Source organism: Platichthys flesus, chromosome 12, assembly GCF_949316205.1.
Source record: "Platichthys flesus chromosome 12, fPlaFle2.1, whole genome shotgun sequence".
Taxonomy (NCBI): domain Eukaryota; kingdom Metazoa; phylum Chordata; class Actinopteri; order Pleuronectiformes; family Pleuronectidae; genus Platichthys; species Platichthys flesus.
In genome coordinates, this window is record NC_084956.1 from 2869425 (window position 1) to 2881855 (window position 12431).

General features: G+C 40.4%; 1 protein-coding gene across 1 annotated transcript; it reads right to left on the reverse strand.

Moving 5' to 3' along the window:
- Window positions 1-2022: 2022 nt before the first annotated feature.
- ppp1r1c (protein phosphatase 1, regulatory (inhibitor) subunit 1C) lies at window positions 2023-11502 on the reverse strand. Its single transcript, XM_062401630.1, has 6 exons — window positions 11297-11502; window positions 9780-9837; window positions 8162-8199; window positions 7118-7172; window positions 4128-4328; window positions 2023-3395 (listed from the first exon to the last, which is right to left on the reverse strand). Exons 1-6 carry the CDS (start codon window positions 11375-11377, stop codon window positions 3340-3342), a joined length of 489 nt encoding a protein of 162 aa, XP_062257614.1. The 5' UTR covers window positions 11378-11502; the 3' UTR covers window positions 2023-3339.
- Window positions 11503-12431: the final 929 nt, after the last annotated feature.

Consider the following 12431-nt stretch of genomic DNA (forward strand, 5'->3'; position numbering starts at 1 on the left):
TGAGTGTGTGTGTGTGGGGGAGGAGGGTCCTGGTCACGGCCTCGGCTGAGTTTAGATGATGATGATGATGAGGGTAAACCCTGAGAAGTTAGAAGTGGTTTTGAATTTACATTTTCAGCTCGTACTTTGTTGATAAAACCAAATCATGCTGGATTAAATGTCACAAATGTCTTTAGACAATTCAGTTCTAAGTTAGAAACAACTGTCGCACAAGCTTTTTAATATAAAACTTAATTAAGACTTAATTGCATCTAGATCAACAAATGCAGAATTGACGGATTCACCTCGGTCACTAATCGTGTACAGAAGTTAAAAGTATCACATGAACCTGCAGCTGTTGAAATATAAAAACATCCTCTCAAAAGGCAATTAAATAAAGGATCTGTCTAAATTATAAGTATTTCTCATTCCCGTTGGAGGCAGAGATTTTACTTCAACTTCAACACTGTGTTCATGATTACAGATATTTATACTCTATTACTCTGTCAACTATACCTGTGTGACAATGAAAGAGCGTTGAAAGTGTTGAATTAAATTTTAATTCCACATTAACACTGCAGAAATGTTAATTAAAAAGTAAAGGTGCAGACGGCTGGAATTAAAAACAGTCCATGTAAACTTTGTGCTTCTTCATTAAAACTTCATCTCATCTCCCGTTGAATTTAAACTGAATTTGGTTCCATTCGACAAAATTAATCTTTGTGTGTCTGAGATAATTATATGAATCAAATTATATATAAACCTTTAACATGGATATAATTATATATTGTGATTATCAAAATACAGATAAATATGATTACGCCATTTTAATAAGAGCTAATGTCCATCATTTATAAAAGCTGATAAGAGAAGATTTAAAAGAAGAATCAGTCTTATTTATATAAACAATTGTATAAATCTGTTGACAGGTGTTTTCCTGCTGTTTCTCACAAAGGCCACCAGGGGGCTCCATCAGAAAACACTTGTGCAGTAATGCAGATGTCATGAACATAAATTATGTCAGAGGTTTAAAATTCTAATGTTTTATTGTGTAGAAAATCACAGGTGACATCTTATTGCTGTTAGTGATAAAAAAAAAGTCACAAAGAAACAAACTGGATATACAGAAGATTTAAAAAAACTAAATGTCTCCTCAGTTGAAAACTGCTCACTCACTATATTGTTCTATCAGTCGTCGAATATCATTTTGTCTCTGCAGGAAAAAACAAGTAATAATAAACACAGGTCAATATGTCTTTATGCTAAAAGCTAAAAGCTGCAAGTGTTAAAGTTATTGCTTTATATTCTCAGGTTTATCTAAGTTGATGTATTTTACAGGTGTTTGGTGTCAAGCCTCTTAAACGTCTGATCACACTGAACATTTTAAAACATGAAATCAGTTATCGGGCAGTTTAAGCAACGATCCCGATTCATTTTTACTGAATATTTCAACCAAAAACAGAAAAAGTGACAGTTTTTCTTTGGCTGCAGCTTCTGCAAAGAGTCAGTTTGATGCTTTTCTCTGTCGAAAGTCTTTTAAACCTGAATAATTCTTTGGGTTCTGGACAAAACAAAACAGGATTAATGGATTATGACAATAATTAATACCTCTAGTAAGTCTGCAGGTTTTCTATTTAAATAAACATTAAGTTTTTCTAATTCTTTTTTTTTAATTTTATGGTGACAAATCATTGATTCTATCCACTGGGAAATATGTTATGAATTTGACCAAAGTGAAAATGAACTTCCACCTTGAAGCAGGTCAAACAGAGTAAAGAGTAATGGTGAATTCAGTTTGTGTGAATGTGCTCAGTCAGGTCGACTCTGGTTTCTCACTGGTTCGACTAGGAGAAGCTGCTGTCACATGGTTCCTGATCTGCTCTCCACTGAAAATCAGAGTCCTGTCGTGATGCTGCTGAGCTGAAAGTGTTGGTTCGTCCAGAATAACAAAGAGATAAATCCTTCATCCCTGGATCAGTCGTCCTGAGGGATGTTCTCCTCCTCTTCCTCCTCGGGTACAGCACTATCCAGCTTCCCTGCACAAACAAAAACTCGGCTTAGATTTAACATTATTAAATACTAATTATAACAAGACACTTACTGACCTTTAAATAACTTTTGGAGGTTCTTCAATTTGAAACTGTGTTGGAACCTCCAGGAAAAAGTGTCTTGGAATAGAATTCAGTTATTATAACTTTTTTTGTCAGATTTAATCTGCTAAAAACCTGAATCTTGATTTTTCTTCCACATTATCACTTCAACCATCATTCTAAAAATGAAACATAAAGATATGATTTAATTTAATTTACTATTCTGGCTTAATACCTTCCAATAAAAGTCCCATCTACTCATTCAAAAGGTAAATTTTCAACAAATCAAACATTAAAATTCATTATAAACCACTTCATTAGATCACATGTGCACAAACAGTTATTACCTGGAAGGAAACTGGAATAAACCTGTGACTGTTTGGCAGAAAAGAATAAGAATCGTGTCCCCTGAATAAATCATCAGGTTTCCTGCTTCACGTCAAAACTCAGCATCAACAGAGAAACCTGCTTAAACCTCCAAGAGCAAAACCTGAACCACAGTAAATCTGTCTGTGGCAGAAAAACTGAAATGAATGAAGGAGTTGATGGATGAAGAGTTGGACACGGGTTTGAAGAGGAAACGTTTCCCTCATTGGACTTGATCCTGACTTCTTCATGACGTCACTTGACCTCATTTGAATCATTTGTTAATCTTTTGATTGTCGTGTTTTTTCGAAACCATATTTCACTTGACCTTCATCAATCAGCCAGGAGAATTAATCATGTGCAGATAAACTCTCAGGTAACGATCCTGCCAAGTTTGTTGAAGATCTTTCAATGTGTTGTTGAGTTATTTTGTACAAACACACAATCCAACCAAAACCTTTAAACTCAACCAGTTCATGCAAGGTCACTCACACACACACACACACACACACACACACATGCAGGGTAATTCAACTCAGACTTTCAGTAAACGTTCCAATATAATATATTTTTATTCACAGCCGTTTCTTCACAAGCAAAACTTCACCTTCAGTATTTAAGTTTCCACTGATTCTGAACATTTAACCTGTGTTTAGTGTGTAGTGTGTGTTTTTTTAGTGTGTAGTGTGTGTAATGTGTAGTGTGTAGTGTGTAGTGTGTGTGTGTGTGTAGTATGTGTGTAGTGAGGCATAGCTGCCATCAGATGAGACAACACAGTGTTGATGTGCGTGAGAGAAGCAGCGAGTTAAATATGATCTGATGAACAGCTGGCGGAAAAGAGGAGGAGGAGGAGGAGGAGGAAGGAGGATGAGGAGGAGAGATGAAGGAGAGGAGGTAGAGATGGCTATCGGGAAACAGAGTCAGGACTGGACGCTTCCTGTTTGTGGTCACGTGACAAATCTGCGAGAGAAGCAGAGAGAAGGAAATGATAGAAAAGTGATAGATCGTGAGGAGGAGAAAAGAGAGAGAGAGAGAGAGAGAGAGAGAGAGAGAGAGGAGTTAGTGGTGTTTAAAGAACAGAGTGTTAGTGAATGAAACAACACAACAGTGAGTTATTAGTAACACACATTGAGTGTGTGTCTGTGTTTGTATTTGTTTCTTTGTAGGGGGAACGCAACACAAAAAGCACAAAGCTGCACACGTCAATTTTTGGCAACGACAACAAAAAAGACATTGATCAACACAACAACAGATAACGACACACAACAGCCGATACCTGCTGTGGTCACAGATCGCTGCTGATTGGACAAACGGAAACGAAACAGGAAGGAGACACGCCTCACGAGAAAGCAGCATTTCCTTCCTCATCCAATCAGCAAGGATCTCTGCCGACAGCAGGAACCTCTTCAGTTTGACGTCAAAGTGTCAAAGTCACATTTTCTTATATAAGTTGTTGTGTTTTGTGATCTGTTGTTGAGACGAAAGGAATTCTAACGACAATTTGACGAACCGAACGATAAAGATTTTTAAAGCTCTGAATTCTATCACTTTTATTTTGAAGAATCTTGTTGTGAATGTTTTCCTCACGACCGGTGAGAACAAACTTTAGTTATAAAAACAAATTCTACGTTATCTTTGCGTTCGCTGTTCACAATGTGTGTTTGTGTTTCTGTCTTAAATTAAAGCGTTTACCCCCTAAACTGTTGCCATCGGCCACTCCTCTCTCCTGATTGGCTAACGGCACCTCGTTCCCGTTGGCCTCCTCTGGCCCGTTGTGATTGGCCCACAGAGGACCGGTGGCATAGAGCTGTGCAGTGATTGGGCTCAGCTGGCCACTGTCCGTCTCGCTCAGCCCCGCCCCCAGGAGATGCTGCTCCACCCCCAGCTGAAGCTCTGAGAAGAGAAGAGCACCTCTAGTGGAGAGACGCTTCAACTACAGACATGTTGCAACAAAGTGGGAGGGGATTAAAACCGAGGCTTAAAAATCAAAACTAAGATTTGAAAAATGGGGAAAAAATATCTGAACTCAAACTTGAGGAGAAAAACCAGCCGATGAAAAGTCAAAAAACATAAATATTCAGCTCAGCAGCCACGAGCAGTCGAGTGAAGAGAAATCCATCTCACTTGCAAATGTTTATAGAAGAAGTTTCACAAACTTATTCCAAACAAAACCTGATGTAATGTAAACGTCCATGTTGATATTTATGTTGTAAAGCTGCTTCCAAGGTATAAACTCCTCCTGAGTCATGTCCTGTAAGATTTGTACACTTGCCCTAAAATCCTGCGTCATGAGGCAACAGAGGACAAATATTAGAATTATGAAATGAATTTAAAGACAAAGAAAGTCTAATAAAAACTGAATTTCAGCTTCCACATGAAACATAAAGCATCAAACGCTGTGAAACCACAGTGTGACAATAAAACCTCTTTATTTAATTAATTAAAATACATCAAGAAATGCAAACATGTTTTTCCTGATCTCACAGAATGTAAAACGCTCACTGAGCCGGAATCAGGACGATTATTCAATCAGTCGGTTTCTGTTCAGAGGGATTTATGAGAGAATGCACACACACAACCACACACACACACACACACACACACACACACACACTCACACGCACACACACACGCACACACAATCAATAAAAAGAAAAGCTTTTACTGTCTCCACTTCCCGGAACCAGCTCCGCGCTGCACTCAGCTCGGCACCATTATGTATTTTCTTCCTCTCTTTCTTCCCTTTTCTTTTTCAAGTTTTCATTTATAAGGTCGCTATAAATTAATCATGGGTTGATTTATGGTGATCATGCAATAAACCAATGAGAGGTCTGCGGCCGACTCCCCTTTAAAATCAGGTGCACTTGCAAATTGGTGAATGTCAGTGTCAGCTGTCAATCATGACGTGTCTACCCTTTATAACTACTCAAAACCAAACTTAGCAGAATCATCAACACTTGAACAAACTTTATTGCATTAACAACGACCTCAAACGACAGATTTCAATTTGCACCCTGTTTTTAAAAGTCTGAACCCAACACAGTTCACCTGCAGATCCTGACCCTCTGCAGCAGCGTCAGTCTGAGCTCCTCACTGTCTTACAGGCAGAATCACATGTGGTGTGATGGAGAAGCTCTTCAACTGTTTTATAAATTATTCAGCCCGACTGAGGATTAAAAAAACAACAACATCATCTTCCAGTCTTTCAGAGATCAGCTCCATCAGACAACACCAGCTCAATGAGTCACGTTCTTTAAACTCAGCTTCAGTTCAGTGTCACTTGTTTAGTGTCTGTGCTCGACGACTCCACAGGTCAAACCTCCAATCAGACCTTTTTATCTCACCAAGCACTTTATTAGGAACCTTTACACAAGTGTGTTTATGCAACTATCCAGTCAGCCAATCACGTGGCAGCAGGACAGCGTTTAAGTCTGGAGCTTGTCTATAAATATTCAGTTGGTCGACTAATCACTTAATCATCTTTAGAGTACTGGTGTATTTCTGTGTACTCTGGGATGTATTTATACTTCCAAGTATTCATTGGGCACAGCGACTACTTTCCTCTGATTGGCCGAGCAGGTTGATTCAGCCTCAGAGGGATGAGATCCTCCGGGTTTGAACAGAGACTTGAGTTGACAACTAAAAAATATATAATATCAACCGTCTAATCCTTAAAAAGTTTAACCTCTGATTGTTTGACTAGTTAAGGGGAAATATCTGGTCTTTAAATGTATGAAATCCCCCCCCCCCCCCCATCCTTCTGCCAGATGTGCCGACATGAGACTGAAAAACAAAACCAAAAACTTCAGACCAAAACTAGGACAAAGAAAACAGGAGAAGGGGGGGGGGGGGACCAGAAACAGAGAGACCATCGTTGTGTCCTAAAACAAAAACACAACGTCCACACACAAAGCAAACACACAGAGAGACTGAGCAGAGACTGTGGACACAGCTGCAACAGATGTTCAGGAACATACAGGCAGAAATGACGACATGCATATTATTTATATATAATCTGTATATATGAAGAAAAGATGAACTGATCCATCTCTGAGTACGTTTCTCCCTAATTTCTCAAAACTCCTGGTCCCTCGACTGAGGAGGTTTTCAACTGTGTTTGTTGTTGTTACGCAAAAACTTCTGAATCAATTTCCATCATGAAGGAAAAAGATCAAGAAAGGTTCCATTAATTCTTCATGAGCAATTTGTTGCAGTTCAAAACTAGAAGGCTTCTCGCAGAGCAGAACGTTTCAATTCACCAGATTTTTGTTTGGATCTGTACCAAATTTTTCATATAATAATGAATTATTCCATGAAAAATGAATTCCCTGATCTGCCCCTTGACCAAGATTTTAAATGTTTTTGCGTAATCCTGCTAAATAACAAACAAACAAACACAGATGAAAACATAACCTCTATTAAAATATGTTTTTCTACTTTTGAAACGTAGCTTAATACAGTTTGATCTGGGTTCCCTTTAAATCCACTTTCAGAACCAAAGTGGGTCAAATAATCCAGAATGAAAGGTTTTTACTCTGAAAGACGTCAAGTGAGTTTCAACTCTCATCTTCAACGTTTCTCTTTAAGACTTTGAACAGTGGAGATATTGATTTGCTCTCTTTAATAAACCTGCAGACACATTCTGCAGAACCAGAGGAAAGTGAAGTGTGTCCTGTGTTTACCTTTCATGGTGGGGGGGGCGAAGGTGCTCTGCTTCCTCTGAGATGAATCGGACTCCTGCAGAACAGAAGAAAACCAATTAGGACCTGATTAAAACCAGTAGAAGGACAAATCAGTGGATTTTCATATAAAGATTCATTAAAAACACAAAGATTTTCAAACAGACATAGGATGAGTGAGACACATCCTGAGTGAGTGACTGTGCTCTTCAACATAATGTAACGGACAATGGATTTGTTCTGTTCTGAGGCTCATGATGAAATATTAATATCCAGCCGGGTCAGGACAGGATGCAGCGTGCTGCTCTTCCTAATCTTATTACGGTGAAACAACACTGAGTCAGTTCCTCTGCAGGAGCTTCAGACCACAGACGCTGAGAAGCTTAAAGGTCACAACACCATGAGGAAATCTGTGAATAAAAACTTTATCCTCACACTTTATAACTTTATGATGAACTGAAGGTGAAGAGTGATGATGGAGAGACGTCAAAGTGAAAAGTCGACGTGTCAGGACTGAATGTAGCTCGAATATCTCAAGAAAGAAATCAAATTTGGGGGAAAACTTAATTTAAAATCAAAGATCCTGTGATTAGAGTTTCAACATCACAGTGATCTCACAAAACCCCTTTTATTTACATTGTGAACGTTTAAACTCCAGAACGACTCGAGATGATCCTTTCAAATCTGTCAGAAATGTTGACTTAGACTCATGGATGAGCTGATTAGATCCGAGAGGTCAAAGGTCGAAGGTCAAGGTCACAGTGGACCTCACAAATCATCTCAACTCTGCCTCATGGGAATAACTTTATATTTTCTAGGACTCAAAGATGAACTGATTAGATTCCAGGGGTCAAAGGTCAGAGGGGCCTCATACGACTCTGGGAAAAGAAGTGTATGTCGACTGAAGCTTCAACCACAGTTTTTCTAGATTAACTTTAGTTCCCTCCAGTACATTCTGACATTATGGTTCCATCACGGATCCAGACGTGAGGTTTGACTCCAGCTGCTCATGTGTTTTTCTCCACTTCACATCCACACTTTACAAACCTGTGACTCTCCGCTGGCGTTGTTCTGATCTCCAACATCTGCAGGAGAGACGGCAGCAGTGAGCGATTTCTCTTTCTACTCATTTGTCAGAAGTTCATTTTTTTTAAAAGTCTGACACGTTGCTATTTGTAATTCTGCGTGACAGACACATCTTTCAGCCTGAGAAACGTTTCTCAACGTGTCTGCTCGTCCAAACCACAGCGGCCGGGTTGGGTTGTGATGGTTTCCTCTGAGGCCCGAGGAGACGCTGGGACTGGTGTGGGAAACAAAACGACTGGGAGATGATTCCCACAGGATCAGAAAGTGCAGAGTTTGAATTGCAAATGAGGTTTGCAGGATTTCCTGGAACTGAACAATTACGTCTTTGACACCTGCAGGTGATAAATGTATGTGTGAGTGTGTGTGTGTGTGTATGTGTGTGTGTGTGTGTGTGTGTGTGTGTGTTCATGATGAGGTAAAGAAATGTGTTATACAGTTCATGTGTTTTTAATAGTTCTCAGACCTGGATAGAAACTCTGCAGCCAAGAAGAACCAGGTTTTTAACACACACACACACACACACAGTAGGGTTTCTGTTCTCACCTCTGCTCGTCCAAACCACATGTGGTCAAGTTGGATAATGGATCATTATGGTTTTGTTTCCTCTTGTGGTCTGAAGCTTCGCTGGGATCGTGTTGTGTTAATTTGTTTGTTTGTTTGTGTAATAAATTAATTCATGGATCTTAATGGGAAATAATTATTATGGCGACTGTTCAGTGTCAGTGGAGGTTTGAGATCTTTTCTTTGTTTGTTTGCAGGATTACTCACTGACTACTGAGCTGATTCCAGTGAACCTGTGGTGACTGGTGAGTCATTGTGAAGCTACAAAGATCTATAAGGTCCTTTAAAACTTTCAGGGAATGTTTGCATTTATAGAAAATAGTTATTTCCAGTAAAACACGTGCACTTGTTATTCCGAGGCTGAGAGCTGCTCAGTGTGTTTGTGCAGCTGCAGCTGGATCTCATCTCACTCACTGGGACCAAGAACTGAGCTGAACTTCTGGAACGAAGCTCGAACTCCAGTCAAGGGACAACCGACAATAATTCAGTCTCCATCCAGATCTGCAGTTTCCACAGAGACGTAAAGTTCTGATCAGGACGTAATCGTTAAATTAATTATTTGGTAGAATCAAAGACTTTCTCAGTCTGTGATTTCAGGGAGAATCAGATCAAATCTCTGTTTAATAACACGTCAGGTTCTTTCTGCTTGTTGGAACCAGCACAGAGCTGAGCTCACAGAATGGAATCAGGCCGATTATTCAATCAGTCGGTTCCTGTGTGGGGGGGATTTATGAAACACACACACACACACTCATACACACTCACACACACACACACACACACACACACACACACACACACTTGAGGCATCCATCAGTCGGAACACTGGGATCACTTTACAAAAAGCGGCAGCACAAATCTAATAAAGGTTCCATTATATTCGCTGCTTTTCAGTTCTACCTCCCCCTCTCCCCTCCCCCCACATCTACTCCTCTCACCCAACCCACTCACCCGCTCACCCTCTCTCTCACCATCTCTCTCTCTCTCTCTCTCTATCCCCCCCCCCCCCCCCCCTCACCTGTGCCAGGTGGTCTGTAGATCTGCAGAGTCGCAGGAGTCGGTCGTCTGCGGCGGATCTGAGGTGAAAACACAAAAATTAATTTTATTCTTATTTTCTCTTTATTGAAAGAAAACACTTCTCCTGGTGCTCTGTGAGATTCCCTGAATCCTTCAGTGTGAAAGGTGCCACACAAATCAAATTAAAGTACAAATAAAGTTTTACCGTATCTGTAATTAGGCTTTAAAAACTCAATGAGTCACTGAGCTTTAAAAACACAAACCTCAGCTCTGCCCTGATTCTTGCACAATAAAAACACAATGGAAACTTTGTGTTCGTTTGAAGTTTATTATGTTAAACGCATCTTTAAAATATAATTTACCACTTAGAGCTTTAGGACCCACGTCATTCAGGATTATAACAACCTTTACTCATACTGCAAATAGCAAATATAATAGCAGAATCACCATGAAAAGACATTTTCTTTATGTTGTCTACCTCATGGTTTTAATATGACTCTTCTAAAACCTACACTGATCAAATTGTCAATGATAATAACTGTAAAGCTCAGGGTTTAGCTCACTGTAGTGTTAAGATAAAGACTCTCAGCTCCTGCTCAGAGGAATGTAAACGTTCATCCTGGACGAGCGACTGGAGGTTTACAAGATGGTATCTCGTAAAAAAGCATCGCTGGTATTTATCTTTGAGTCCTGGAGACTGGTTCCCAACACAGAGACCCTCCAAACAAACACACACACACACACACACTGAGGGGCCCTAATCCGTCACTGTTCATTAACCAGCTTCCTTAAAAGCGAACGACTTCCTGCTTCCAGTGACTGAACACCTCGTAAAGATGTCAGCGAGTTAAACAGAAGCTGTGGGAGAAGCTTCTGTTTCCTGTTCACGTTACAAACAGACCTGTGGGGTTCACGTCTCTCTACCTGACTTCTCCACCTCGCTCTGTCTGTCACATCCTGGGTTTTCCCAGAATGCCTCTCTGCACGTGCCCTTAGAGAATGGGCGTCAACTGGCAATCAGCCTCAGATCAAGCGTGACAGGAGTGGGTGTAACGTACGTACATGTCCCTGTCTGAGCGTCACGTTGACATCATCAGCTGCTGCTGCTCACGTCAACATGTAAACACGTCAACATGTAAACACGTCAACAGCACATGGATGAGAACATGTGGGACTGTAACTGCAGCAAATATCTCAGGAATGTAGAGTAGAAACTGTTTCTTAGATTGATTTGTTTGTAATTCTCACTCAAACTAGGAAAATGTGACATAACAAACCTGCACAACACACAAAACACCTCAAAGTGTCTCACACAGCTCAGCGTGAACATGACAGTTACACACGTTCCATACACACAATCAGCAGTTTTCATGAGATGTGACATACGCACACATGCAGCTCTGCACCCACACATTGTACATTCCTCCCAGGATCAGGGATAGTGGCCCCATTCAGCCCCATGGACGCACAACACACACACACACAGGGACACATGCACACAGGGACACACACACTCACATGTTCGGCGGCCTGTGGGTCCAACTGTCCCTGCAGAGGAGGCACAGCAAACTGGATCTTCTTCGGACTGCTGGGCTCCATTATCACAGACTGAGAGGTAGAAAGAAAGACAGACGGAAGAGAGAGAGAGAGAGAGATTGTGTGTGTCTGTGTGTGTCTGTGTGTGTGTGTGTGTGTGTGTGTGGAGGAGGGAGGGAGCAGAGAGGGAGGGAGTGGTCTCCTCTTGGCTGCTGGGGTCCATTATCACTAATTGACAGACTGAGAGAGAGAGAGAGAGAGAGAGAGAGAGAGAGAGAGAGAGAGAGAGAGAGAGAAAGAATAGAAGCTCAGTTATTGCAGCGTTTTCCAAAACACTGATGAAGCATGAAGAAGTGAAATCATGTGTCAGAAAAGAGAAGTGACATTTTCATAATGTGATTCTGAAGATAAATAAAGAGTTCACGGCTCCTGACTGCAGCTTTGACACATTTACAGATTTAACCTTCTCATATCAGAGTTTAAATACTGATAAGAGATTATTCTGATGACATCATATTAAAGTGTTGTTTTGTAGTGCACTTGCAAAGTGTGAGTCTGTCATCATGGGTCATGAACCCAGCCTCCTCCATGTGAGCAGATGGGACATGGGGCCCAACCACAAAGTCAGATAAATGTTTCTTAAAAATGTGTATTCTTTTAACATGTTCTTTTATTTTTTTTTTACATTTTTTGTGTAACTCTGCTGACTAACAAACAAACACAGACAAATAAACACATATAAACACACAACTATCTCAGTGACAGTAACATTTGACCAATGATTAATTGAGACTCACGCATTCACTAAACGCACAAAAATCATCAGCTTCAGGCAGGAAACTTAAAATATCCTGCATCCTTTTCAATGTGTGTGTGTTTATGGGTTTGTGTGTGTGTGTGTGTGTGTGTGTGTGTGTGTGTTGTTGGCAATCTCAGTGGAAACACTTTGTCTCAGTGGAGCCATCTGGAGAGACTTACTGGCTACTGTAGGTGGAACAAACCTCACACACATCACACAAAGAGCCTCTTGTGTTTGTGTCTTTGTGTGTGTTTGTGTGTCTGTGTGTGGAAACTGAACGTCAGACAGAAACGAAAGCTGTGACTTTTTTATCTCACC

Bases quoted from the DNA above. Each gene is read 5' to 3' on its own strand.
- ppp1r1c (XM_062401630.1), bottom strand. From the start codon at position 11,377: ATGGAGCCCAGCAGTCCGAAGAAGATCCAGTTTGCTGTGCCTCCTCTG. The intron at 9,838-11,296 runs GTGAGTGTGTGT...TTTTCACCTCAG, and splicing joins ACCCACAGGCCGCCGAACAT to ATCCGCCGCAGACGACCGAC. The intron at 7,173-8,161 runs GTTTGTAAAGTG...TCTGTTCTGCAG, and splicing joins ACGCCAGCGGAGAGTCACAG to GAGTCCGATTCATCTCAGAG.